The sequence below is a fragment of the Leguminivora glycinivorella genome, chromosome 18, assembly GCF_023078275.1.
Source record: "Leguminivora glycinivorella isolate SPB_JAAS2020 chromosome 18, LegGlyc_1.1, whole genome shotgun sequence".
NCBI lineage: Eukaryota > Metazoa > Arthropoda > Insecta > Lepidoptera > Tortricidae > Leguminivora > Leguminivora glycinivorella.
Window position 1 is genome coordinate 10,521,680 of NC_062988.1, and position 27,363 is coordinate 10,549,042.

At 34.1% G+C, this 27,363-nt stretch overlaps 2 protein-coding genes across 10 annotated transcripts in view; both read left to right on the forward strand.

The window, feature by feature from the left end:
• LOC125236157 (brain tumor protein) overlaps nucleotides 1–27,363 on the forward strand; it is an 834,846-nt gene that overhangs the window by 580,058 nt on the left and 227,425 nt on the right. The window contains exon 2 of one of the 7 annotated variants that reach the window (XR_007178170.1): nucleotides 21,364–21,600. The exons of the other annotated variants lie outside the window; for them this stretch is intronic. The gene's annotated coding sequence lies outside the window, so the exon portion shown is untranslated. Of the gene's footprint in view, nucleotides 1–21,363; nucleotides 21,601–27,363 lie in introns of those variants that run through there. 7 annotated transcript variants of the gene reach the window in all.
• Nucleotides 6,658–17,442, forward strand: LOC125236159. Of its 3 annotated transcripts, none has more exons than XM_048142869.1 (6): nucleotides 6,658–7,632; nucleotides 9,730–9,989; nucleotides 11,033–11,205; nucleotides 12,893–13,052; nucleotides 13,263–13,384; nucleotides 14,016–17,442. In XM_048142869.1, exon 6 carries the CDS (start codon nucleotides 14,561–14,563, stop codon nucleotides 17,015–17,017), a length of 2,457 nt encoding a protein of 818 aa, XP_047998826.1. In that variant the 5' UTR covers nucleotides 6,658–7,632; nucleotides 9,730–9,989; nucleotides 11,033–11,205; nucleotides 12,893–13,052; nucleotides 13,263–13,384; nucleotides 14,016–14,560; the 3' UTR covers nucleotides 17,018–17,442. The 3 variants fall into 3 exon arrangements, with proteins under 3 accessions (XP_047998826.1, XP_047998828.1, XP_047998827.1); XM_048142871.1 differs by having other exon boundaries at nucleotides 6,682–7,632; nucleotides 14,016–17,438; XM_048142870.1 differs by lacking the exon at nucleotides 6,658–7,632 and having other exon boundaries at nucleotides 9,653–9,989; nucleotides 14,016–17,438.

Genomic DNA, 27,363 nt, shown 5'->3' on the forward strand with positions numbered 1-27,363 from the left:
TAATTTTATTTTAATACCTACACATCTGTTTTTAAGATGACGAAACGCAACGCTGAATTGTCAAATTGTGTTTAATGACGCATTTCGTCCAATTATTTTATGACGTGCGCGTATATTGGAACGTTTTAGTACCTATAACGGTCTCTGCCATAACAGCAGAATAAATAGTAACAGAAAGGACACTTCCTAATATAAAACAGAAGATTGACAATTCAGGGACTAATCGTGTTTTACTTTTCTAAGTATGGCACTAGACCTTTTGGCTCTTTAGGGTTGTCAAAAGTCAAGCAATCTTATCTTTGATGCAAGATGGAAACGTGTAGGTACTACTTGTAATAATTGTAGGTATGAACCAAGCTCGCCCGAAAAGTAGTCACCACTGATATGATCACAGTTACAGAAGCTAGATTGTATTGCTGTAATAATTAGCTGTTTCACTTTTATATGTCGAAAACTGTATGCATACATTTAACTTACTGAACTTTGAGTATGTTCCTCTTATAATTGCCTAACGCCAATGCACTTCGTTAATTTAATAACTTGCAAAATATACTGTGCAATAAAAATAATTTACACAGTTATGACAACGATGTGCAGTACTGCAACTGAATTCTTGTAAATATTACTAAAGTTACAAGATAGATATGATCTCTGGTTGCACAATGCCAGTAGCGTGTAAAGTAAACGGATCTTAGAAATGAGAAACATTTCTTAACTATGCGAACTACCTTCACTGGTTAACCTTGTGCGTAAGGCAGTTTCCTTGTGTTCCGCCGTACCTGAGTTATTGAAACGTGCGTAAACCGTAATAAACTGCAAAATTTGTGTTTTTTCATCTTTCGTTAAAACGGTGCTTTTAAAACTGGAAGAGATCCCTATCAGGGATAAGTTCGCCTTTGTAGGTACTTCCCCCTTCTTTCTTTTATATATTTGATGTCTTGTATATTTTATGTTGATGGTGCAATAAAGAATTTACTTCTTACTTACTACGTAAGTGTTACAGGACAGTGCAAAAAAAAAAATGGTCCCAAAAATCATAAATATTCCATAAGAACCAGCATCACGCGTATATTATTAGACTGAATCGTAAAACAAGGACTCTATATAAGTACGAGTAAGCAGCTCTTACCTACCTCAATTTTATTTGCTTAGAATTCGCTATCTTAATCCATGTACTTCGAAAGAAAATCTAAAGAACCGATAACTCATTTTACCCACCCTTAAGACTCCTACATGTATATATGTAATACAAACGTATATCATTCTACTTAATCATGCGGAAGTCAGTACAGTCATGTTACCTTAGTAAGTAGTGTTGCCAATAGTTACCATATAAGGTAGAACATATACAAACATGCACATATAACTATTATGTTATAGCGGAGAATCGAGCGACTATTCATACAATTTATTTAGTCCAATTTTGTCCGGCCGGCTAACTCAATTTATACTCAACTTAAGGAAAAACTGCCAATACAGATACCATACATTTTTTATATATTACTCGATATCTAGCGAGAGAGCTGGTGGCCTAGCGGTAAGAGCGTGCGATTGCGACTTAGGTCGCGGGTTCGAACCCCGGCTCGTACCAATGATTTTTTCGAAACTTATGTGCGAAATGTCATTTGATATTTGCCTTTGTGGTGACGGAAGACATCGTGAAGAAACCAGACTAATTCCAATAAGACCTAGTTACCCTTCGGGTTGGAAGGTCAGATGGCAGTCGCTTTCGTAAAACTAGTTCATTTGCATTCAAATGCATTCATTTTTATAATAAGTTACCTGACACTGCTTTGAGATTACCCCTCCCAGCTCTTAAGAACTACTTAAAAAAATCATTGATGTTAAAGGCTTATTACAGAGTCGAGGACTATTTGACAGACAAACATGCATGGCCCGAACCAGAAACTACAAAAAACGAATAGCAATTAAAATAATTGTATTATGTATAGAGGACACAGTTCAGATAAGAAAGCACATCAAATATTTTATATTTTATGTTGTGTAGGTAAATTACATATTTAATGATATTGAGATTCATATTATCTTTTTCTTCTATGACAATTTGATATGTTTTCTCTGAAGAAGAACGACGTATTATTAAGCAATAATATAATTTATTGAAATTGATTTCCATAGAGTACCTAGTCTGTTCATATTCTTTGATGAATACTTTTGCATGTTAAATTGTATGTTGTTATTTAATGCATGTTAATTATAAGATGTAATGTTTTGAAAAGAAGTTGCCCGCCGAGTTTCTTGCCGGTCCCATAGTGGATACCCCCCTCCCAACTGAGGGGGGACTGAAATCTTCTCGAGGCTGAGGCGTAGGGTTAGAGCCGGCGTAGCTTTATTTGACGTTCATATGCGCATTGTAATATGCCTACTTGAAAAATAAATATTTCATTTTCATTTTCATTTTCATTTCATTTTCATTTTCATTTCATTTCATTTTCATTTCATTTTCATTTTCATAGTGGCTACGCCAAAATCTTAGGATTAGTTGTCAAAACAGACCCAAGGCTCCCATGAGCCGTGGCAAATGCCGGGATAACGCAAGGAGGATGATGATGATCTAGCGAGAACGTCACGACGTCAAACCATTATTTACTAAAACGAAAAACTCGTGAACTTTTCGTGAATTTGCGTGGATATGTACTCTGCGGCTTGCACCTTATATGTTTATAACTATCTTTATATTTTTAACCCCCGACGCAAAAACCACGGGGTGTTATAAGTTTGACGTGTCTGTCTGTCTGTCTGTCTGTCTGTCTATCTATCTGTCTGTCTGTCTGTCTGTCTGTCTGTCTGTCTGTCTGTCTGTCTATCTGTCTGTCTGTCTGTCTGTGTGTCTGTCTGTCTGTGTGTGTTTCTGTCTGTGGCATCGTAGCTCCCGAACGGATGAACCGATTTAGATTTAGTTTTTTTTGTCTGAAAGCTGAATTAGTCGGGAGTGTTCTTAGCCATGTTTCATGAAAATAGGTCTACTACACAGAAAAAAATGGTTTTTTGAAACAAGAACCAGATGTGTTTCACCTAATATTTCTTGAACTCAAATATATATATCTTGAAATAAGATAATCTCACTAACGTTTCAAAAAATTAAAATTCTTCATATTCAAGATCGAAAATCTTGGATGAAAGCAAATATTATTTGAGTCAAAATTTATATCTCAAATCGAAACTAATTTATTTCTCACCTTAAGAATGATTAAGCAGATTTGATTTAAGAATTAATTCTTGTGCCGATGTAGAGTCAAACTTGGCTCAAGATTACATTCAATTCTCAAATGAACAATTTAAAAGTATTTAGGCAAGTAATATGTTACTTGATAGGAGATATTATTTAGTTCACCCAAGAATTATTGAAATATTCAGCCAAGAATTTAGACATTCTTAAAGCAAATAATATATTTCTTGGTAAAAGATATTACTAATTTCATTCAAGATCTAGTTAAATTTATAATCAAGAATTAGAACAATCTAAAAGCAAGTAATATAATTCTCGGTAGAAGATATTACTAGTTTCATTCAAGATTCAGCTAAATTAACAATCAAGAATTGAAACAATCTAAAAGCAAGTAATATATTTCTTGGTAAAAGATATTACTTGTTTCATTCAAGATCCAGTTAAATTTACAATCAAGAATTAAAACAATCTTAAAGCAAATAATATATTTCTCGATAAAAGATATTACTAGTTTCATTCAAGATTCGGTTAAATTAACAATCAAGAATTAAGACAATCTAAAAGCAAGTAATATATTTCTCGGGAGAAGATATTACTAGTTTCATTCAAGATTCAGTTAAATTAACAACCAAGAATTAAGATAATCTAAAAGCAAGTAATATATTTCTCGGTAAAAGATATTACTAGTTTCATTCAAGATTCAATTAAATTAACAAACAAGAATTTAGACATTCTAAAAGCAAGTAATATGTTTCTCGGTAGAAGATATTACTAGTTTCATTCAAGATTCAGTTAAATTGACAATCAAGAATTAAGACAATCTAAAAGCAAGTAATATATTTCTCGGTAGAAGATATTACTAGTTTCATTCAAGATTCAGTTAAATTAACAACCAATAATTTAGACATTCTAATAGCAAGTAATATATTTCTCGGTAGAAGATATTACTAGTTTTATTCAAGATTCACTTAAATTAACAATCAAAAATTAAGACAATCTAAAAGCAAGTAATATATATTTATCGGTAAAAGATATTACTAGTTTCATTCAAGATTCAGTTACATTAACAATCAAGAATTAGAAATCCTAAAAGTAAGTACCAAATATATTTCTCGGTAGAAGATATTACTAGTTTCACTCAAGATTCAGTTAAATTAACAATGAAGAATGTATTATAATATAATATGACTAAGGACTATACATTTGTATGATAAGAAGCAAATAATTCCAAATATTGACGAAACATTACAATATTCGTTTGTCACGGGTTTTAGTAATGTTTGCTGGAAAAAGAATTAGTACTGGAAAGAATCGAAGTATCGGGAATTCCCGGTACCACGCAGGTACCGGAATTTTTAGTCCTGGTACTGAAGAGGGTACCGGTACCGCAATCTATATACCTAAATATTGGCTTATAAGCATTGTACAAACTATAGCTAGGATTAAATACTGCATCTGATTGCATGTAATTGTATTGTATAGGTACCTAATACCTATCTTACGGATAATTCGTTTTTGTCTCAAGACAGTCGAAATTTTTGAATCTTGAATCAAGACCTTCGAAAACAAAAGCATTATTGCTCCAAGATATTATTTCTTGCTAGTTCTTGCAACAAAATTTACAAATCTTGTCTCAAGAAATTGCATTTTTTGCTATGAGCAGTGTTGCTGTATTCATTTTTTACCCGATAATCTTGGAAAATGGTTTAGCGAACAATCTCCACACAATACCACGCTTTTGATATGTTTTTGAAATAATTGTAAAAGGCATGAAAAATAAACCATTTTATAAAACAACAAAGGCATAGAGCTACTTAGCGTGTTGTTACTTAGTTTTGCATAGGTACTTATAAATTTCGAAAATTTCTTTAGCGTTTTTCAAAATAATGCGTATTTGGGCCAGAGTAAAATATAGTAGTATTTGCGGCAAAATATAATAAAATCTGTTTTTGTTTTGTATGAAACCAAAAAGTAGGTATCTTATTTCAAGGAAACCTTGGGCGATCCCGCCTTCTAACCGTTTGGGCTCTTATTTATTATTATTTGATAGGAGACAAACGAGATGTAAATGAAGAAAAAATGTTTATTTATTAGTTTAGTTTAGACAGTCAAGCAAAACGTGAGAGTAAAAAACCGGCCAAGAGCGTATATATCGGGCCCCGCTCAGTGTAGGGTCCGTAGTTTTCCGTATTTTTCTCCTAAACTACTGAACCTATCAAGTCCAAAACAATTTTCCTAGTAAGTCTTTATAATGTTCTACTTTTGTGATTTTTTTTTCAGATTTTTTAAACATATGGTTCAAAAGTTAGAGTTAGATTTCCGAAAATATTAATATTATCAAAAAATAATTTTAGTAAACCCTTATTCATTTTTAAATACCTATCCAACAATATAACGTTGAGGTTGGAATGAAAAAAAAATCAGTCCCCACTTTACACTTTTTATTTTTTCACTTTGTCGGAGTGACTGATATAGGTACATATATTGGTACCAAATTTCAGCTTTCTAGTGCTAACGGACGGACGGACGGACGGACGGACGGACAGACAGACATGGCGAAACTATAAGGGTTCCTAGTTGACTACGGAACCCTAAAAATGGTGGCAAATTTGAAAAATGTATGGGCGCGGGTTTAACGTCCCATGGAAAAATTGAATTCCGCGCGTTTTTTTACTCTCACGATTTGCTACAATTTATTGTATTTTTCGCATAATTTAAAACATGAGTATGAAAAATAACCATACAACGAACAATTGACATTTAGATATAAAAAAGTTAAACCTTAACGCATTGAATTTTAAGTATAGGTATGTACCTCTACCAAGAAAGACACGTTTCAACTTTCAAATCATACAAGTGCAATCACACACACACGACCGGTCTGGCTCAGTCGGTACTGACCTTGCCTGCTAAGCCACGGTCCTGGGTTCGAATCCCGGTAAAGGCATTTATTTGTGTGATGAGCACAGATATTTGTTCCTGAGTCATGGATGTTTTTCTATGTATATAAGTATGTATTTATCTATTTTAGGATGTATATCGTCGCTTAGCATCCATAGTACAAGCTTTGCTTAGTTTGGGGCTAAGTTGATCTGTGTAAGGTGTCCCCAATATTTATTTATTACATACTGATTATCTATCATGAAGTTATGTTTACTCATAAAAAGTAATATTTCTAAATTAAACATATTTTTGGAGTTTGCTTACAGGTTAAAAATGTCGTTTTTTTATAGAAATGTCAATCATTTGTCGTACCTGCACTTTATTACTATTGATGTATATGTACAGTACATTTAAAAATTTGCAAAAACACAAAGATCTTTGCCTTCCTTAAAAAAAAAAACGCCACCTCCAGAAGTAAGGCCGGCAACAGACGAGTCTTAATTTTCATAATCTTAAAAAAAAATTGTATGCAAACTGACACTGACAGATCTGTCAGTGTTAGTTTGAACTGTCAATTTGCATACAATTTTTTTTAAGATTATGAATTTTTAAGACTGTTGCCGGGGTAACTCTTGCATGATTTTATACTTTTGACAAGTAGGAAAATAAAGCACAAAAGGTTAGAAGGCGGGATCGCCCAAGGTTTTCTTGAAATAAGGTACCTATTTTTTGGTTTCATACAAAACAAAAACAGATTTTATTATATCCTGCCTCAAATACGCATTATTTTGAAAAACACTACATGACAACTTTTATTTCTTACATAATTTGCCGTCGAATAGCATTTTTAAAAATAGTTTATCCAAAAAAAGCATCGCATGTTGATCCACTGTGCGACGTATCGCGCCGTGCAATAACATTAAGACGTAAAGAGACTTCGTGCCTCTACTCTTTCCCATATTACAGCTTGGCAAAAAAGAGTAGAAATGGAACTAATTTTTTACACCACTTACTGTTTTCATACAAAAGATAGTTGGAATATGCAAGACGTTTTACATAGACAGTGGCGCCCCTATTATTTTCTACTTTTTTTGCCCGACTGTAATATAGACGGTCAAGCAAATATTATGAGAGCAAAATTCAAATTTTCTATGGGACGATATTAATGTATGGGCACATTATTCAAATTTGCCGCCATTTTTTACTCTCATGATTTGCTTGACCGTCTGTAGTTACATTATCTAGGTTATTAACATGACAAGTAAGTGCCTTACTTGTTATGGCTGATGTATTTATTGGGTAAAATAAAAATCTGGTACTGGCAACATTTTCAAGTTGTCATCCAACAAACCAAATGCTAACGGCCGAATGTGATGCTCGTGTGTTCTTTTTCTTTTCGCTCCTTTTTTGCGTCGTTGTCATTGCAGTGAAAGTGTTTCATTTGAAAATTAACTTAGTGATCGCGATCGCAAGTATACCTACTAAAATAATGGAAGAGGATACAGAAAACATATTGGTATCCTGGGATGTGCCGTCAGAAGTCGTCGAGAACTTCAAAAGTAAGTTGTGAATTTTCTAGTATATCGCTGGCAGATCAGAAGGTAGTGGTCAGGGAGCGGTAAAATAGTTTTCAGTACAGATTGTGTTTTTTTTACGCACTAGTGCGAGAAGTGGTTCATTATATGCTAGGTCGAAACTTTGGAGGCTCATCTGTACAAGATATTTGTTAAATGTTAGGTTAAACAAAATTACCTACATCCATTGAGGTAAAATGTACGTTAGTAAATAGTAATTCAATGCATTTGCTTGATATATTTGTATGTTACTAAACTATTAAAAACTTATTATCTCATCAAAACGAGACAATGGGCATTTTGACACATCAATGTAAATAAAAAAAGTTATATTAATACTCGATCAAGTCCCATTTTGGTCAAATAATGTGTGAAAATCGTGAATGTTTAAATCAAAATAACATGACTGTGCTTGATGCAACTGCCATACATCTCCGGGGTCGATCAAGATGTTCATTTGTCTTCTGAAGTGTAACAAATTTAATGTGTAGTTGATCATTTAAAAGTTGTCAAGAGGCTCAACTTTCCATAAAACTAAAGGTTAAGGACAGATTGTTAGTAGGTACATAATTAGTATCATCATCAGTAGTCTATAAACCGCTCACATATCACATATTGTTGGTAACTAGATGGGTAGCAGCCTGTTCTATAGTTCTATTTTATGTCAAGTATTTTGAATTTCAAATAGATTTTGTCACCATGTCGCAGTGGAAGACTTTGATTCAGTCTCTCTTCGACCACAACACTTAAGATATTTATTCTTTTTTGATGCGTGTTTCGTTCATTTCCCATTTAAATATACATAGGAGAGGTCCTCGATAGCTATCAAATATGCAATTATTTAAGTTAATTTTTTTTACAGAAAATGATATAAGCAAGGAACAGTTCAAATATTTGGTTTCAAATGATACTTACTTGAAAGAGCTTTGCCCACACATTGGGCACCGAATAAAACTAAAAAGTAAACTACAAGATTACTTAGACTCAGTTACTGATACTGAAACTGCATCTTCCTTCAATGCAGATTTAATGGTTATTAAAGCAAACTATCCAGAAGTGATGCAAATTGATCAAGACGAGTCAGTTATTCTAACAGACATTACATTGGATTTGGATTCCTACTTAAATATACCTAGTAGGCTTTCACTGCCAGAATTTGATTTGAAGACTATCCTCCAATCTACTCCACAAGGAAATAGTGTTCTAAATTATTATCAAAAATACAAACAATTGAACTCGCAAAAAAGAAACATCATTGTTGATGTTTTGGTGAAATATCACTACACATTTATTGTTAACAAGTAATTATTGAACCACTTATAATTATGTTTGCCCGTTGTAGAACTGATGTAGTGTTAGTTTTTTATGTAGGCAGATAGATATTTTTGACAAGGGGTTTATTACATGTGGTCATAGGCATAGGTTATCTAATGTTTGCCTGAATTACATTTGCCATAAGTTAAGTTCTTAGCCAGAGCAGCTAAATACTTATTTTGTTATTTATTTTATTTTGTTACTTCTAGGACACCACAAGTAATTTATCCTATACCTTAGTAGTAGGTTAAGTAGCTATAGTAGTATAGTTACCTGTAGAAATTATATATACAGTAATCATCATGTAGTAGTATCCAATGTAGATTAGTGTAATATAAGCTTATATATATATGCCGCTCAAGTACTTAGCTCATGGATTGTAGGAGACCAGACAGCAGTAGTTTCTGGCTTGGTACAGTCACCTGCGATAATATCTTACACAACGAAGGCCTCAAAAATATCTGATACGCTCTTACAATGTCTCATAAGGCAATTTGATGTATTATATCACAAATAAGGTACTAGTGGCAGATATTTTTGCAGCCTTCGTTGCGTAAGATATTACATATTATAGGTTACAGGTGACTGTACTTGCATGTCAATCCAGATGGATTGACGCCTAGTGCAAGTTAAATATTCTTTCACGGGTAGCAAAATTATGCATTTACGTCAAGGGTGGTTGTGATGGTTTTCTGTCTGGTTTCTATAATTAGTATTAATACCTACTTAAATATGAATGAAGATTATCCAAAATATTTTTTTTCTCAGCAACATCAAACCAGAAGAGTTCAATTTGCTAGCTGCAAAAATTGTTTCTCTTTTCCCAACTGAAAGTATATATATCTACTATATGAAAGCTGTGCCAACATGCAAATCTGCTTCAAGAAAATATGTGCCCGCTAAAGGCAAATTAGTGGACAAGGTTCGAAATCTCCTGTACATATCAGGAGCAAAGCGCAGGAGCATTAAATCCACTTGCTCTAATAAGGATTCGGATACAGATGTAGAGTCTGCGGAAAATAATCAAGGTAAAATCTATACTTATTCCGTACTAATAGGTAATATAAATGCGAAATTAACTCTTGTCTGTCTGTTGTCTTTCTTCCTTTAGATTTTCACAAAGTATGGTTTCGATACAATTTTAGGGTTCCGTAGTCAACTATCCGTCCGCGGATAATCTCAGTGACCGTTAGCACTAGAAAGCTGAAATTTGGTACCAATATGTATGTATATCAATCACGCCGACAAAGTGGAAATAGTTATTTGTTTTACAAGGGGCAAAGTTGTTTAACCGCACGTGCCAATATTGATATCCGAGCAAGCGAAAGATTCCAATATTGAACCGCGAGCGTAGCGAGTGGTTCAAAAAGTGGAATCTTGAGCGTTGCGAGGGTTTCAAGGCACGAAGGTTAAACAAACTTTGCCACCGAGTGAAACACAAAATTTTTCACCACACCAACACGAACAAAATACTGACTATAAAACATCAAACTAAATCAAATCCATCAATCTATTCAATATTTATGATTCAAAATCATCATTTGGTAAATTCTACCAGCCAGCTTAAGACATAAAGTTATAATTTGTTTGAAATTACTTTGCACTCTTGTGAATAAAATGCAATTTTGCTATCTGTTTTCGAATAGCAAAGTAAGCCTTTACCATTTGGTGTGGTGAAAAAAATGTTTTATTAGGGTACCCCCCTGCATGTAAAGTGGGGACTGGTTTTTTTTTCATTCGAACCCCAACGTGTGATATATTGTAGGATAGGTATTTAAAAATGAATAAGGGTTTAGGTACTCCAATAGTTTTTTGATAATATTAATATTTTCGGAAATAATCGCTCCTAAAGGAAAAAAAAACTGTGTCCCCTCCCCCTCTAATTTTTGAACATTATGTTTAAAAAAATATGAAAAAGATCACAAAAGTAGAACTTTATAAAGACTTTCTAGGAAAATTGTTTTGAACTTGATAGGTTCAGTAGTTTTTGAGAAAAATACAGAACTACGGAACCCTACACTGAGCGTGGCCCGATAAGCTTTCGGCCGGTTTTTTATTTGTTTTATTTCAGAGACTGCCTCAAATGACGACGCTATTTGGCTGAAACATAACAATGAGCCATGGGACCAAGTTTGTGAAAGGTGGAATAACACCTTTGAATTAAGACACAAACAAAAATTTGAAACTGTACATGATTTTCTCGAAACCTGGGCCATTTTAAAAGACGGCAAAGCAGATACTCTGGTAAGACATTCCTAATAAAATAACTAGCCACCTTATATTAATAATAAATTATATACATATTATATAAATAGAATTGATTTTAGTATAAGATTTCTATTACTGGCCATGTTATACTAAAATGAATTCTGTAACCTACGAGTATGACTTACTACACTAAATACATAAAAAATAATATCAAGATAAATGCCATATTTCCTTTAGAACACTTCAAATCATCAATCAAAGTGTCTTATAATTCCCACATTTCCCATACTGATCAGGTGGGAAATCATTTGGAATGATAACTGTGTATTCATATGTAACTCTGTTTCAGATGAAATATACATTACTTAATATACAGGGTGCATTTTGACAGCGGGTCAGTGAGGGCAACTATCAGATCCCGTGGTGCTATTGCTATCTAAGGAGACTATCCCTCGATTTCAAATTGATGGAAATAGTGTTCACAGATTTTGGAAAAAACATACAGGGTGCGAGAAAAAGGTCATTTTTGAGAAACTTTCAAAAGCTTGTCATCATCATTCTCTTGCCCTTATCCCAGTCACTTGGGGTCGGCGCAGCATGTCTTTCTCTTCCATACATCTCTGTCACTCGTCATCTCATCATTAACTTGTTTTAGTTCCATATCATGTCTCACACAGTCCATCCACCTCTTCTTCGGTTTTCAAAAGCTTGTATGGGACCAAAAAATATTTCCGTCTAGAAAAGTCACAAATCGCGAAAAACTCTTCCCATACAATTTGTATAAATAATAAATATTATAAAAAAAAATTACACGGTGATTTTTTGATGCCAATCGATTCCATTCTTAATAGTATTAATAGTTTCTAACGGGTCAACTTACGGTAATGTACCAAAAAGCCATAAACCAATACATTTTACTATGGTGAATAAGTAGAAAAAGTTTTCTTTAATTTGTGGCTCTTAAGTACATTATCGCAAGTTGAGCCCTAAGAAACTATCGATACTGAATAGGAATAGAATCGATTGGCATCAAAAAATCTGCATGTAATTTTTTTTATATTCATAAAAATGGTATGGGAAAAGTTCTTCGCGATTTGTGACTTTTCTAGCCGGATTTTTTTAGTCCCTTACAAGCTTTTGATCCTGGATAAGAATTAGATCGATTGGCGTCAGAAAAAATGTTTGTCAAAAATGCCCCTCTTCTCGCACCCTATATGGTTTTTTTTCCAAAATCTGTAAATGCCAATTTGCATCAATTCGAAATCGAGGGAAATTCTCCTTAGACCATTTTCGCAAAGGACCACGGGATCTCATGGCTTACTGACCCGCTATCAAAATATACCCTGTATAATTAATAATCCAAAACAAAAACTGAATTAAGTAATATTCATACATACATACATACAATCACGCCTGTTTTCCAGAGGGGTAGGCAGAGATCACGGATTTCCATTTACTACGATCCTGACAAAGCACTTTCGCTTCACACACATTCAATTACGTTTCTCATACACGCGCGCTCGTCGGTTTCGAGTACTTTTGACCTTTATAATATTCCTAGAACCTAAACTACTTACTTATACATAAATTTAACTTAAAAAGTAAAACGTATACAAATACCCCGCTTCCTTCCTTGCCCAAAGGTGCCCACGATGCTTGCGGCAGTTCCGCGTGGGATAGTGATATAATAATTAATACTGTCACTGTTTTGTTATTGTTACAGATACTTTTGGATTTTGAGAAACAGTTTAAAGAGAAGTCGCTTAACTTCTTTAAAAACTGGGAACTATTTTTCTCGAAACTTTTGAAGCTTAGAGAAAGTGTCGTGACAAATGATAATGCAAAAGCATTAATTGAAGGATTAGGGAATATCATTGACGATGGTAAGTACCTACTTGTTTACCTATAGAATGTGTTGTAAGACTTGTAAGTACCCAAATCTTGACTGTTTTCCACTCGTATAATGCGAGTATAGTTTATAAGTTTTTATAGTGTCCATATCGGTATATCATCGTCATAGTTTAGTAGATGCATTCATACTTGATCATTTTATAAAATATGTGTAATTTTCATATATATTTCTTTTATTTCAGACAAAAAAATTCCGGTGCAGATTTACCTGCTAGGTTTTTTAATACCACCCAAAGGCCGAAAATCTAGGAAAGTCAAGTTCTCAACCACTGAATCAATCCAGGGCTTATTAGTTCAGATAGATGTAAGTATTGTATGCATCCAATCAAAATTTAAGTTTTATTCTCTTTATTTTATTATTAATATACATTTATATTATTACCTATAAAAGTTGTGTAATTGTTCAGTTAATGTTTTACTATTTTACTCTTCGAGTCAAGCGAGTTCAATATATTTCATTTAGTTTTATTGCAAAATAATGTTTCTAGCATTATTTATTTTTTAGCATACGTATATAAAATATATCCACAATCACAATTGATAAGTTTTCAAAATATGTAATTATGCTAAATTGAATTATTTTTGGTAAATATGTTCCATTTAATTTTTCCCACTCATTTTTTATGATAATCATTATTACGTATGTAAACTGTAAGGCATGCAAAGTTGCCAAAGAGCCACCATAATGAAGTTACATGTTACTTATCATTTTTTAGAATTCGTTACTTCTTACTTCTTGAATGAAATACTTTTGAATGAAAATTACAATTAAGGGAAAAATCAAAAAACTTTGTGTACATTAAAATTCCATTTTCTATCTGACTAAGTCTCTGTCTCTTAAAAGGAATCTTCTACTTTTGTAGTGGAGCCTCTGCTGAGCAGTGGGATATTCCTGGGAACTATGGCATTACTTTTAAATTATGTTTTTAATGCAGGACGCCGGAGATATCGACAGCGTAATCGCAGCCCAGAAAGCTAAGGCTGCAGCCCGGAAGGATACCGTTCAACCCTTCGTGCTCATACAAGGACCGCTACAAAACTTCGCCCAGATATACATCGTTATTGATGATATCAAATACCACGTGCATTCAGCTGCAAAGGCGTTCGACTTATTGTTTAAGATTTATCACGTTTTCCACGCCAAGTATCCCCAAGTGTGTGAGCACCTCCACATAATTATTCAAAAAAAGTGTATCAAATCCATACAGCGTATGATACAGTACCACCGTATATAGTTGACGTTTTAAACTTAGATGTGTAAAATTTGGTCTTCGTTTTTTATAAAAGTTCTTGAAATGTAAAAATATACTAAGGTATAGAAATTTCTTTGGTCTTATGTACCCACTTAAAAAGTATTTCATTGTGTAAGGTATTTGCACCATCTACAATTGACGTGATTTGTTCTAAGTTTGTCTTGTAGAGAATACTCTGTGGCGTCAACTACGCCTATCATTCGAAAAAAGTTAAATAAATTCATAAAATGCTTTGTTCCGAGTGCAAACTCGATCTTGGTACTTTTAAAAAATACATTTTACATTTGGAACTTATTCATAAAATAAAAACTAATTATCAATGTCCTATTGAAAATTGCCAGAGAACGTATTGTACAAAGTATTCTTTAAAAGATCATTTGACATTTTTTCATAAATTGTTTGATAATCGCCGACTTGATAGTAAGCCAATAGAAAAAACATCGCATCCGAATTCTCCAATGTGTACTAATATATCGATCAATAAAACTATAACACATGATCCTATAGAGTTAAACAGTTCTACTAAACTTAAATCTAATAGTGAGAACTGTAGCCAAGACAGTGAAAATGTAACAATGCAATTTAAAAAAGATCTTCACTTATCTGTTATACTTCTTATATCGAAATTATACAGTAATTTAAACATGCCAAGAAATCAAATACAAAACATAATCGATATTTTTAAAAGTTTCCTTACTGATTCAGTTTCTTACATAGAAAGTCAAATTCCAGTGCTTGGAAATATTAATAGTAATAACATTAGTAACGACATATTGCCAATGAAGAACTTAAGTTTGTGCTTGGACATATTTAAAAACTGTTTTCAAGCAATTGACACCGAACATAGACTAATAAATTTGTTTAATGCGAGTGGTAAGTTAGTTAAACCAATTAAGAAAAAAATCGGTGTCTCGAAGGCACCAAAACGAGTAGATTCTAAAGTGATTATGACTTTAAAGGATGAATACGTTCATTTGGTGCCTTTGAGAAATAGTTTAAAGCTGTTTTTAGAATTACCACAAGTCCTGCAGACCATACTAGACTATCAAAGATATCTTAGTAGCACAGAAAATGTATTGCTAAACGTTGTTAATGGGGTATTATGGAAACTAAAAGCTGAACATGAACATTGCTCAGATATTTCTATTCCTATATATATTTACTATGATGATTTCGAAAATGGTAATCCGTTAGGCAGTCATGCCGGTAAACATAAAATTGGCGCTGTTTATTGTAGCATTGCGACTATTCCACCGCAGTTTGCTAGTCGCCTGGAAAATATTTTCTTGGCTCTACTTTTTTATTCCAACCAGAGAGTAAATTTTGGCAATAAAGCGGTTTTTCAACCATTACTTGATGAATTGAATTTTTTGGAAAATTGTGGTATAGACATACTCTCTAATAATGAAAAACTAAAAGTAAAATTCTATTTGATTGCTTTATCAGGAGATAATTTAGGGCTTAATTCAATTATGGGTTACATGGAAAGTTTTTCCGCCAGTAATTACTGTAGAATTTGTACTATGAATAAACAAGAATGCCAAACTGCCATTTCAGAAAGTGAAGAAAAAATACGGTCACGAGCTAATTATAACCATTGTTTAGCCAATAACATTGGCGTAAAAGAACTCTGTGTATGGAACAGTCTAGACAGCTTCCATGCTTGTGAAAATACCAGTGTAGACGTCATGCATGATTTATGTGAAGGTGTTCATAGATATAGTATGGCATCAATAATACAATCATTTATAAACAAAAAGGTTTTTACCTTGGACCAATTAAATTCCAGAACGAAATACTTCACATATACTAGATCCGAGCATAATCATCCCCCACCTGTAACTAAGCAGCATTTATGTAATGGTATCATCATGTTTTCAGCGTCGGAGATGTTATGCTTTGTAAGAAATTTCCGTTACTTTGTCGGTGACTTCGTTGACGAAAGAGACGAAGTGTGGAACTACTATTTGCTTTTATTAGAGTTAACAGAAACACTAACCGAACAAACTATCTCCACAGAACACTTAGTTAATTTGAAACATTTGATAAAAGAACATCATAAAATGTATATAGAGCTATTCAAAAGTTCATTGAAACCAAAATACCATTTCTTGGTACATTACCCGGGTGTGATAAATAAATTAGGACCGCCTATATTTTACTCGGCTTTCAAATTTGAAGCTAAACACAAAGAACTAAAAAGAGTATCACGTTCTATAGCGAGTAGGACAGACTTATGCTATTCGATTTCAATACGGTGCCAATTAAAGGACTGCAGCAGGTTTTTAACTAATGGTGGCTTTGAGAACAAAACAAAGTGTGGAAAGTTAAAGCAGTGCGTAAATATTCCGTGTCATTTAAATGGAGATAATTATTTCACGACTGTTACTTTCGAAAATAACGGATATATTTATGATCATATGTCCGTTGTTTTGTACGAATGTAAAGATGACAATCCAATATTCCTCTTAATTAATGATATATTAATCAGGGATAAAGATTTTAAGTCCGTCATCCTTGCGTGTTCTGTGTTGCAAATAATTAATTACAGTACCCATTTAAAGGCATATCAAGTTAACAAAACGAATGAATACAAATACATATCGTTGATTGAATGTTTTGATCAAATGCCAATACCTCTTCGCTCAGTAGGTGGTAATTTATATGTCTCATTTTATAAATAATAATTATACTAAAGTTTAAGTTAACATTAAAAATGTAGGTATTAATTGTGTTGAGTAGGACATTTTTAATTATTTGAATTATTTAAATTTTCTGTACGTAGTTAGCTAGTTAGGTGCAGAACTGAACTGATGTTCATTATTTTTACGTGTAAGTGAGTATCTTCAATTAAGACAAATAGAGTAAGATATTGTTTTCTTTAAATCATTTACTATTAGCAAATATTGTAGAGGTACTCTAACAATTACGTAATTCCAAGTCAGAATATCCCTTTTTATCTACTAGGTTATATTTAGTGCTGATTCAATTATTTTGTAGCGTCCTCTTTGGCCGATAGTCCACTATTATATGTTTACCATAGAAATATGATCATAGGCAACATGCCATCCTTTTTCTTCACGTTGGAGAAAAAGGGAGGCATGATCATATTTCTATGCTAAACATATGATAGTGGACTATCGGCCTAAGTTGTATAATTGATTTTATTAAAAACACTATAATATCATCATTATTTTTATTACATATCAATTGGTGTTCAAAATATTGCAATTCGTGAAAATAAAGTACCTAAATATAATTCAAGATTGTAAGCTTTTAAAATAAAATAATGAACCATGACATGTAGCTCAAACATATTATGTATAATTTATATGGTGATATAACACTGATAAGTCAAAATGTATTCCGTTCTAAATTCAATCTTAATACTGTATAGTGACACTGATAAGTTCTGAATTTGTAATTACTTTCTTTAACTGGTGCATAAAATAAATGAGAAACTTACATTTCACTTTTATTCCATTATTTCCGAATAGGTAATAAATTTAATGTGTTTTGAAACTAATTTGGCTTGTATAAATTAGACTGGAATACAGATTACTGTCGAAACACATTCATACTTGAAACACACAAGTCTTTTTGTAAAAAGTTAAAGCTTGAATTGATTAGCACTTGTTTTGGTTAAGATAATTCTTCTTGTATAAACATGTTTATTCTAATTGTAAAATAGAACGCATTCTAATAACATACTTACATTAAGCTTTTCTTTTAAGTTTGTATTTCTGGTTCTTCTTGTAAAAGGACACGCACTCCATTAAAATTTAAAGCTCTCCTTTTAAAGTGTAAATTTGTGTATTTATCCTAGTTATAAAATTACCATTTTATTATTGTTTTATTTAGATAGGTAATTTAATCAAGTCATAACTGCCGCAAAGTCTATAATAGTGATGAAATGACCATATTATAAAGGTAAACAATACTAAAGATGTTAAATAGGTAAAAAAATACATCATAATATTTTCATTTACGACATTAAAATGATAAGAATAAAACAAAAATAAAATGGTAAATTTTGTAAACGCGCCAAATACACAAACGTCGGTATAAAAAGTGTCGTGGCTCATGTTGTGCCGTTCTCTAGAATGTTCTCCGTTTTGTATAAGAAACGTTCTCGCTCAAAGAAACGGAGAACATTCTCGAGAACGGCACACCTTATAGTCGTGGTGAAGAAGAGATTTACCTAATTTGAATGGAATATGTTCCATTTTTACGACAAGAATGACACTTTTTATAAAAAGAATTAAACACTCTTAAAAGAAGAGCTTTACTTCATTTGATTGGAATACGTTCCATTTTACAACAAGAATGACACTTTTTATAAGAAGAATTAAACACTCTTAAAAGAAGAGCTTTACTTCATTTGATTGGAATACGTTCCATTTTACGACAAGAATGACACTTTTTGCAAGAAGAATTAAACACTCTTAAAAGAAGAGCTTTACTTCATTTGATTGGAATACGTTCCATGTTACGACAAGAATGACATTTTTTATAAGAAGAATTAAAGACTCTTAAAAGAAGAGCTTTACTTCATTTGATTGGAATACGTTCCATTTTACAACAAGAAAGGAACTTTTTTGCAAGAACAATTAATGCTCTTGAGTAAATTATCTTGGTTACTTAGAACAAGATATTTTCGTTCTTGGGTCGAACAATTTGGCTTTTAAAAAAAGAGCCTTACATTATTTGACCGGAATATGGGCCATTTGACAACAAGAACTAAACGCTCTTGAGTAAATTAACCAGCTATTTAGATCAAGATATTTTCATTCTTGGGTCAAACCATTTAGATTAAAAAATAAGAACTTAACATATTTGGGCAGAATATGGGCCGTTTAACAACAAGAACAAAACGCTCTTGAGTAAATTATATCAGCTATTTAGAACAAGATTTTTTCGTTCTTGGGTCAAAAAATTTAGCTTTTAAAAAAAGAGCTTTACATCATTTGAAGAGAATATGTGCTTTTTTACAATAAGAACTAACACTCTTGAGCCAATTTTTAATATTATTATTGTGAAGTAACACATATTCTCTTCAAATGATGTAAGGCTCTTTTTTAAAAGCTAAATTGTTTGACCCAAGAACGAAAATATCTTGTTTTAAATATGTTCATTCTTGGGTCAAACAATTTAGCTTTTGAAAAAAGAGCCTTACATCATTTGAAGAGAATATGTGCTATTTTACAATAAGAACTAACGCTTTTGAGCCAATTTTTAATACTATTATAAACAAAATACATTCAATCTTCAATTAAGAATAGGAATAATTATGTCAAAATGCTTTCTCTCTTGAAACAACAGTTATTAGCTTTTAGTGGAAGAGATATTGAAAATGTTGATACAAAAAAGTAGTTCTTGGTCTAAGAACTATAATGCGAAACATTTTATATCTTAATCTAAGTAATTCTCCATTTTCCTTATATCGAAATCCCAAAAGATCTTGACTCAAATAATATTACTTGCTTCAAGTAATTTTTTTTTTCTGTGTATGTCGCGGTCGGGGGTTTTTTCAAAATTGTAATTTTGTGGTTAGGTTAGTTTTCATGTTAGGTTATTGTATGTATTTTTCTGTATTGTAAAATAGTGTAGCAAAAGATTTAAATATTACATAATCTGGTTATTTCGTCCGTCCATATGGTTCCGCCATTGAGAAGGCTGAGCATGGCATGTCGCGCAACGATTGTGTACAAATTCCAAGAAGCTGAGTATGTGCGATGCCGGCTCGTGTGTCCGAATGAATGACATTGCCTAGATTGCTAGTTATAACGTGTCAAACGGTTATCTTTCTGCACTCTGCTCTGTAGATACCTTTACCGTAACATAGATTTGAACACTATCTTTTTCATATACAGTCACACGTTGGTTGGGTGCCACAAATTGCAAGGCGTCGCGGTAGACCTACCCAGAGATGGCGGGACGAGCTTGACGGCTTTGAAAGACTTCAGGGGATATACGTTACGTGGAGGAATTTGAGGGAGACCTTTGCCCAGCTGTGGGACAATATGGGCCCTTAATATACACCGTGGGCCTGAATAACCCGAAAGATTTCAAATCGTCTGTCGATGAGTGTGTCTTGTCCATCGTTACTCATCCTATAATATTCGTATTTAAAAAAGTATAGCAATTCCAATTAAAAAAATAATACCTACTTCAGGCAACATCTTGAAATTGGCAAGAGTATGTAATGAAGCATTGAACCCACGCATTTGGGAAACTCTGTTCGCTAGCATTGCGTAACAATTTCAATGGTCGATATTACACGGATTACTCTGTTACACAAAAAGGAGATTTGCTTTTCGTGAATAAATTATGTCAATACGTAATGAGAAAATTATTAAACATTAAATAAATGACATATACAAAGAAAAAGTGACCAAAGCCTCCAGTGCTCCATTTGATTGGTGCGTGCATTTGATTTCTATAGTATAAGGAATTATCACTATGTTTAAATCCTTTACACCGGAGGCAATACACCCAGGTTTCAGACGAGCTAAAACATATACGGTCGAGTGTGGGTTGTTTATTTAGTCAATATCCTCTTCTGCTTATTTTCTTATGAGCACTCCCAAGAATTCATTCCTTGCCGGCGTCTGTATTCCCCAGCTTATACAAGGTGCTCGCGAGGAACCCATATAACTTTAACGGCATATTCTTGGTCACATTTTAAGACTAAAATGTCATATAAACTTTTCTAGATTTCGTCTAGTTTCAGAGTTATTGCCAATTTAAAAAAAAACATTTCCGTATTGTTACTCAGTAGAAAAGGTTTCTTAACGGCGCTGATGCGCAATTGTGGAGCATAGTCTCACAGTAGTCATTGATAGATGTCAAAATGTGACAAGAAAAACTTCCAAATAATTTGGTTTTTAGAAAAATAAATGAAGGAACTCATTTTAATTGCCAACTTTATGGATAAAAATTTTTTTTTTCGTGAAAATACGTCCAAAAAATTTTTTTTTTGAGATTTTTTTAAAATTCATATAACATTTTTTCTTTCTTTTTGCCTCAGAAACGCGTGGTTCAAGTTATGCGGGTTCCTCGCGAGCACCTTGTATAATCCGGCATCCAAACCGAGAGCGAACAGACACCTTCTGGGCGAGCTCAGTCCATCGTAGGCCACGTCTTTCGACTAGGCTACTCTGTGACCATGAGTAAGCCATTACTGTAAAAATATCTTCGTTGATCGTGCACATTTATAGGATGAATCACATTGTATTGTAACTAGGACCACAGAATATATAATAGTACAACTAGGACCCAGTAATACCCATAATAATACTAGCAAATGTTTTACACGACAGTGACAAATGCTACGCCAAACGCTCGACGCTTTTGCTAACGCAACTACAAGTGGTCTGAGATACGGTATAAGGAATATTTACCCTCATCCGTTGTTAGTGATTAAGAATAATTAATTTATAATATTTACATTGAAACGTTCATGGGTAGGTTACGTGGTACAAATGCGTACAAAAAGTTTAATTATTTGGTTCTTTAATCTTGTATTAAATATCAAATAATAGCTTAAGTATCTAATATTAATTTTGTTATATTTTACTCCCCATATCTGGTTGGCTTATTAAAATCTTAGTCTTATCTAATGGTTATGGTTACCTAGCAAAATAAAAATAAAAATCTTTTTAAAACCCGTCTTCAAATGTCCGCAATTTACTCAGCTCAGACAACTTATGTGAAACGTGTCAATGTAAATATAATCTTTCATGTATTCCTTCATATCACTACAAATAACATATGAGAGTACATATTCCTTATACCGTTTCTCTTACTAAAGTCGATTAGGTTGTATTTTGTAACCGCGACGCTAAATTGATTCCAGTCTGTTGCGATTGTAAGCGGACGAAGGCCTTTCAACGAGTTAGCTTAGTCAGTATTAAGTAGCTTAGTACACAAAGGGACTTAAGCCCTTTCTAGACGTTTAGTATTACCCAACACGCCATAGTAACGACGGAAATGCGAACATACGCTATGCGTAGTTTAAATACTAAACAGTTTCTAGTTCTAAGCGACATAGGCGTCAGTAGACATATTCTGAGGTCAATGGCATTTGTTAACAAATATCGTCGTGGAAATTGCCTTTGATATTTGCTTGTTTTTGTCGGTTGGATCCATATGGTTAATAGCCGTGTGGTTGGTTCCGAAACTTGATTTGACTTGAATTTCTCACTTAATAAGGAGGTCCTAACTTGTGTTGTATTAACATCTCATTATGTGGTTGCACGCGTGGTGACGGGTTAAGAATTTCACTACCGCTTTTCTTCCCGTGGGTGTCGTAGAAGGCGACTGTGGGATATGGGTTAAATTGTGGCGTAGGCGAGAGGCTGGCAACCTGTCACTGCAATGTCAGTTTCGTTTTCTGAAAACCCCTTATTTGCCAAAAGTGGCACTGGAACTAGAGTAGTTTCATGTGCTCTGCCTACCCCTTCATGGGATACAGGCGTTATGGTGTGTATGTATGTCGATTGAATGTTTTTTTTTAGCATTATGCCTAATAGGTATTAGGTACGTATGTGTAATACTGTTGTGGCGTAACTATATGCTTTTGTCCAGTCGTTTTTCAGCAAAAAGTTCCTCTTGTTTCCAGTTGCCATAAGGATGCTATGGCAAGTTATAGTATAAATATACAAGCAAATTTCGTCCTTGTTAGAGGCAAAGTGGGACATTTGACTAGACACAAATACTTGGCTAAAAAAATCTTTTACACATTTTTTTTCTTTTTATATATACATCAGAATAGTGCCGTCGAAAGTGTGAACAGAATAGCTTATTCAATATGACTGCAGTGATAAATAGGTAATTTATTGACGCCAGAGGAAGTTGTAAAACCCTGGCCGGTGCTGTTATCAACATATTGAATGTATAATTAGACATAAGGCTACTGGAAAATATAAATCTGTTTAGCAGAACATAGTTCACGCTAGTTTTTAGTTATACACGTTAAACTTCCGTGAGACATATTCAAATAATTAATTGAAATACGGTTGTACTCACGTTATTATATCGCTATTGCTGCGACATATACATATATTACTCCTATACGCCTGAAGAGGGGCCTCCGAATTGGCCCGAAACATGTCGCAGCAATAGCGATATAATAACGTGAGTACAACCGTATTTCAATTAGTTTTTAGTTAACAATTTTTTTTATTAGTCTTTCTTAGCCCACTGCTGGGCAAAGGTCTCCTTTGCTTTTAGGGTTCCGTACCTCAAAACGAAAAGAAGGAACCCTTATAGGATCACTCGTCTGTCTGTCCGTCCGTCTGTCGATTTTTCCCACTGTCCTGACTTTGGCAAAGCAAATTAAGCAAAGGTCTACCCTCGTTTTTAAGGTTCCCTACCTCATCAAACTAAAAGAGGGACCCGTATATAATTACTCGTGAGTCTGTCTGTCCGTCCGTCTGACGCAGCCGATGTTTTCCACTACCTATACCCTGTCTTTGGTAAGTCGTTTGGTCTTTGGTTAATTTACTATAAATCATAATTATTAATCTTGTCAAATGTTCATTATAGCAATAGCAATTCATTAAAATTACCCGATAATTACATTCCTCAGTTAATATCATTTAACACGCATCCATCATACAGTCAATTTATATTTATAAGGGCAGAGCAATGCGGGCGAACCCTTTTAACGATTATTTTAGTACTACATAAAATATATTGAGAGGCATAACTTTATATTCTAACGTTTTGTAAGCACGCCTGCTATATAAACGGCTCGATTACATTATACTATCTCACATATGTCTCTAGTATCGCTAGATGGTATCATAACGCTGGTGGCCTAGCGGTAAGAGCGTGCGACTTTCGATCCGAAGGTCGCGGGTTCGAATCTCGGCTCGTACCGTACCGATGAGTTTTTCGCAACTTATGTACGAAATGCCGTTTGATATTTACCAGTTGCTTTTCGGTGAAGGAAAACATCGTGAGAAAACCGGACTAATTCCAGGCCTAGTTACCCTTCGGGTTTGAACTGTTGGAAGGTCAGATGGCAGTCGCTTTCGTGAAACTAGTGCCTACGCTAATCTTGGGATTAGTTGTTAAAGCGGATCCAGGCCCCCATAAACCGTGGCAATTGCCGGGATAACGCAAGGACGATGATGATGTCTCTAGTATGAATGGCTCAATACTACCTTATACTATACAAAGCGATATAACAGATGAACATCAGCCGGCCAAGCCGAAGTGACAATCGTTGACGGACGCTACGTCGCGAAACGCAGTCTGGCTCTGTCGCGCGACTACAGAAGAGCGAAAGGGAGAGATAGCTACGAAGCGTAAGCGATGGTGATGATGGCTAGCACCTTAGCCACACCTTGATTTCATCTTCCACGCGCAATTTAGCGTAGGTTGTAAGACATGAGCGCTGAAGCGGAACGAGTAGATTTTGGTACAGAAATTTATGTGTAAACTCGGTCTAAGTAAAATCGGTCGCTAATACAAGGCAGTGTGATAGTGATTTCTGATTGATTCAGATAAAGGAGATAAAGGCCATTTGACTGTTTTGCTTAAAATTGCAATTGTAAGATAAAGTATTTTCGTGATAATTATTTTATTTTAAGGATAAGTCTTCTACGATGGATTAAGACACTATTTTGCATCGTAACTTCTAATTAAGTATTTTCGCGATTATCGTAATAAACGTTTGTTAATTTAGCTATCTTGGTATCTACTATCTAGAGTATCTAGTCAACGTCAGAAACGCATACGGCCCGGCCACGACATTGGTCTAATGGCCGCTGTACACATATGGCCAACAGTTCCACCAGCCCTTTGTGAAACCCCTTGGCCAAGATAAGAGCCGCTGTTTACACATTGGCGAACCAATCACTTGGCATTGGCTCTTCATGAAAGATGGACGTGGAATGGAAAAGTCTAGGAAATTCTAGGTCATAGACGTTTTCAGAAAAATTTGATTAAAAAATAATAACCCCGTAGTAAAATTAAATTATTTGCAATATTAACAATTTTTTGAATATTCTGATAAGAACATTTATCTTTTTTAGGAAATACATTAAACATTTGCAAGTTTATTTTATATCCTAAAATCTACACTATTATTGGCATAGATAAACTTATTATTTTCGTAAATATTTCACTACTGTCCTCTCTGACGGCTGACGAGTTGACGACCAACTGAATGAAGCGCCAACGTGTAAACGCAGTTGGCCATTGGCGCCAAGATCCTTTGATGTGTGGACAAAAAACCGACACCAATCGGTTGGCCGGCAAGCGCAAGCGCCAACTGCCAACTTACGACCAAGTAGCCCTCTACACGCTTGGCCAAGGGGGTTGGTGAAACCGTTGGCCATATGTGTACAGGGGCCATTAGACCAATGTCGTGGCTGAGCCGTTACGCTTCGTTAGGGTTTAGAGATGCGCAAAACGCTTCACTGAGATGAAAAGATTGATTCATATCTTTCGCTCGCGGTGATATATATCACTCATTTCGCTCATTTCGCTCAGTGAAGCTGTCAGACTATTTGTAGCAAGATGGCGAATCGTGAGATACGATACCGCCATATTGCCAAACCCAATACTTCCGAATCGCTCCGAAGCTGTCATTCGAAACATTTGCATCGTTTCGCTCTTTTGGTTCAGCCCGCTCATTCGAATCATGAGTGGGAAAGAGCGCGCAACTCGCAAGTAACTCTGAGATAGGTGAGTTACTGAGCGAAATGAGCGAGTTGAATCGCTACTGAGTTGAAGAGTGAACGAGTTCAGTCAAAAGATATAGTTCTTTTAAATCACTCACTCGCGAACGACACTTCTATTAGGGTTTCGTAGTTCTCCTTATCGCTCTTTTGTAGTAGCGTGACAGAGCCAGACTGAGTCAGAGCGTTGACGATATGTGTGTATACACGACTTTTTATTGCTCATACGTTAAGATTGGAGATACATATTTTTGGCACTTTGTCCGCATATATATTTTCCCTTCACTAGCTCGGAAACAAGTGTTTTGTCCTTTAATACCAGCGGGTAAAAACGCATTTCATCCACTAGTGGGTAAAGTAATTTGACCTTGAATAAAGTCAAAATAACTGTTTTAAAATTGATAGAAGTAGGTGAATCTAGTAATAAAGATGATTTACCACCTGTGGAACTACTGGAAGCAGTGATAAACGCATTTTTTTCGTTGTAGTTTCCTCGCTATAGTGAGGAGAAAAGTTTTGTGTTACACTCGGGTGCAAATGTATTTTATTTACTTCTCGTGTGTTAAGAGGCCTTATTCCTAAAGACGAGCGTTTTTTGCAAAATAGAACCTTTTTCATTCAAAATTATAAAGAAACTATAAATGATTATTAAAAAAATGATAATGTTCCTAAAAGTACATATCTTAAGCTAGAAAGTCAATTGGTACTACTTTAAAATATGTCTTTTTATACTTCCGAAAAATCAGTTTTTTCGGAAGACGTTTTCAAATTTCGTAGTGGAATAGCTCGTTTAGAATCGTGATTGTGCTGTTAAAAATGTTATTTGGGGTAATAAATGATCACAATCCTATTTGTTATATCCTGTACGAGTTAGCTAATACTTTGACATTTTAAGATTTACTTGAAATGGTGGATAAATAACCTTCCGTATCCTCCCCATTTTTTCGATAAAAAGAGGTTTACATTATGTATTTTTCCTGCGATTCCTGCATTTTTTGTAACTCTTAAATAATATTATCCTAAACTAGAACTTCTTATTGACCTATAAAAAAAAAATCATACATATAAGACATACCTTTCTGTCGATAGATATGTTTTTAAAACACCTAAAATTCGAATAAAAGACACTGTGCTAACGTGAGCCCGCTCAGTCTGCGCCGAGCGCTCGAAGACAACGGACCTGCGTTTGATCGTCCGGCGCACCTAGCTTTCGTAAGCAGCGCGATAGTTCCGAGAAATGCCGTAAACTGCGACTAAACAAATCTTGATCCTTTTTACACCTTATGCAATTTTAGCATTCGACATGCTTTTCATATGATTTTGGATTTTAAGTTATA

What these genes read in the sequence shown, in the direction of transcription:
- LOC125236159 (XM_048142869.1), top strand. Translation starts at nt 14,561, where the DNA reads ATGCTTTGTTCCGAGTGCAAACTCGATCTTGGTACTTTTAAAAAATAC.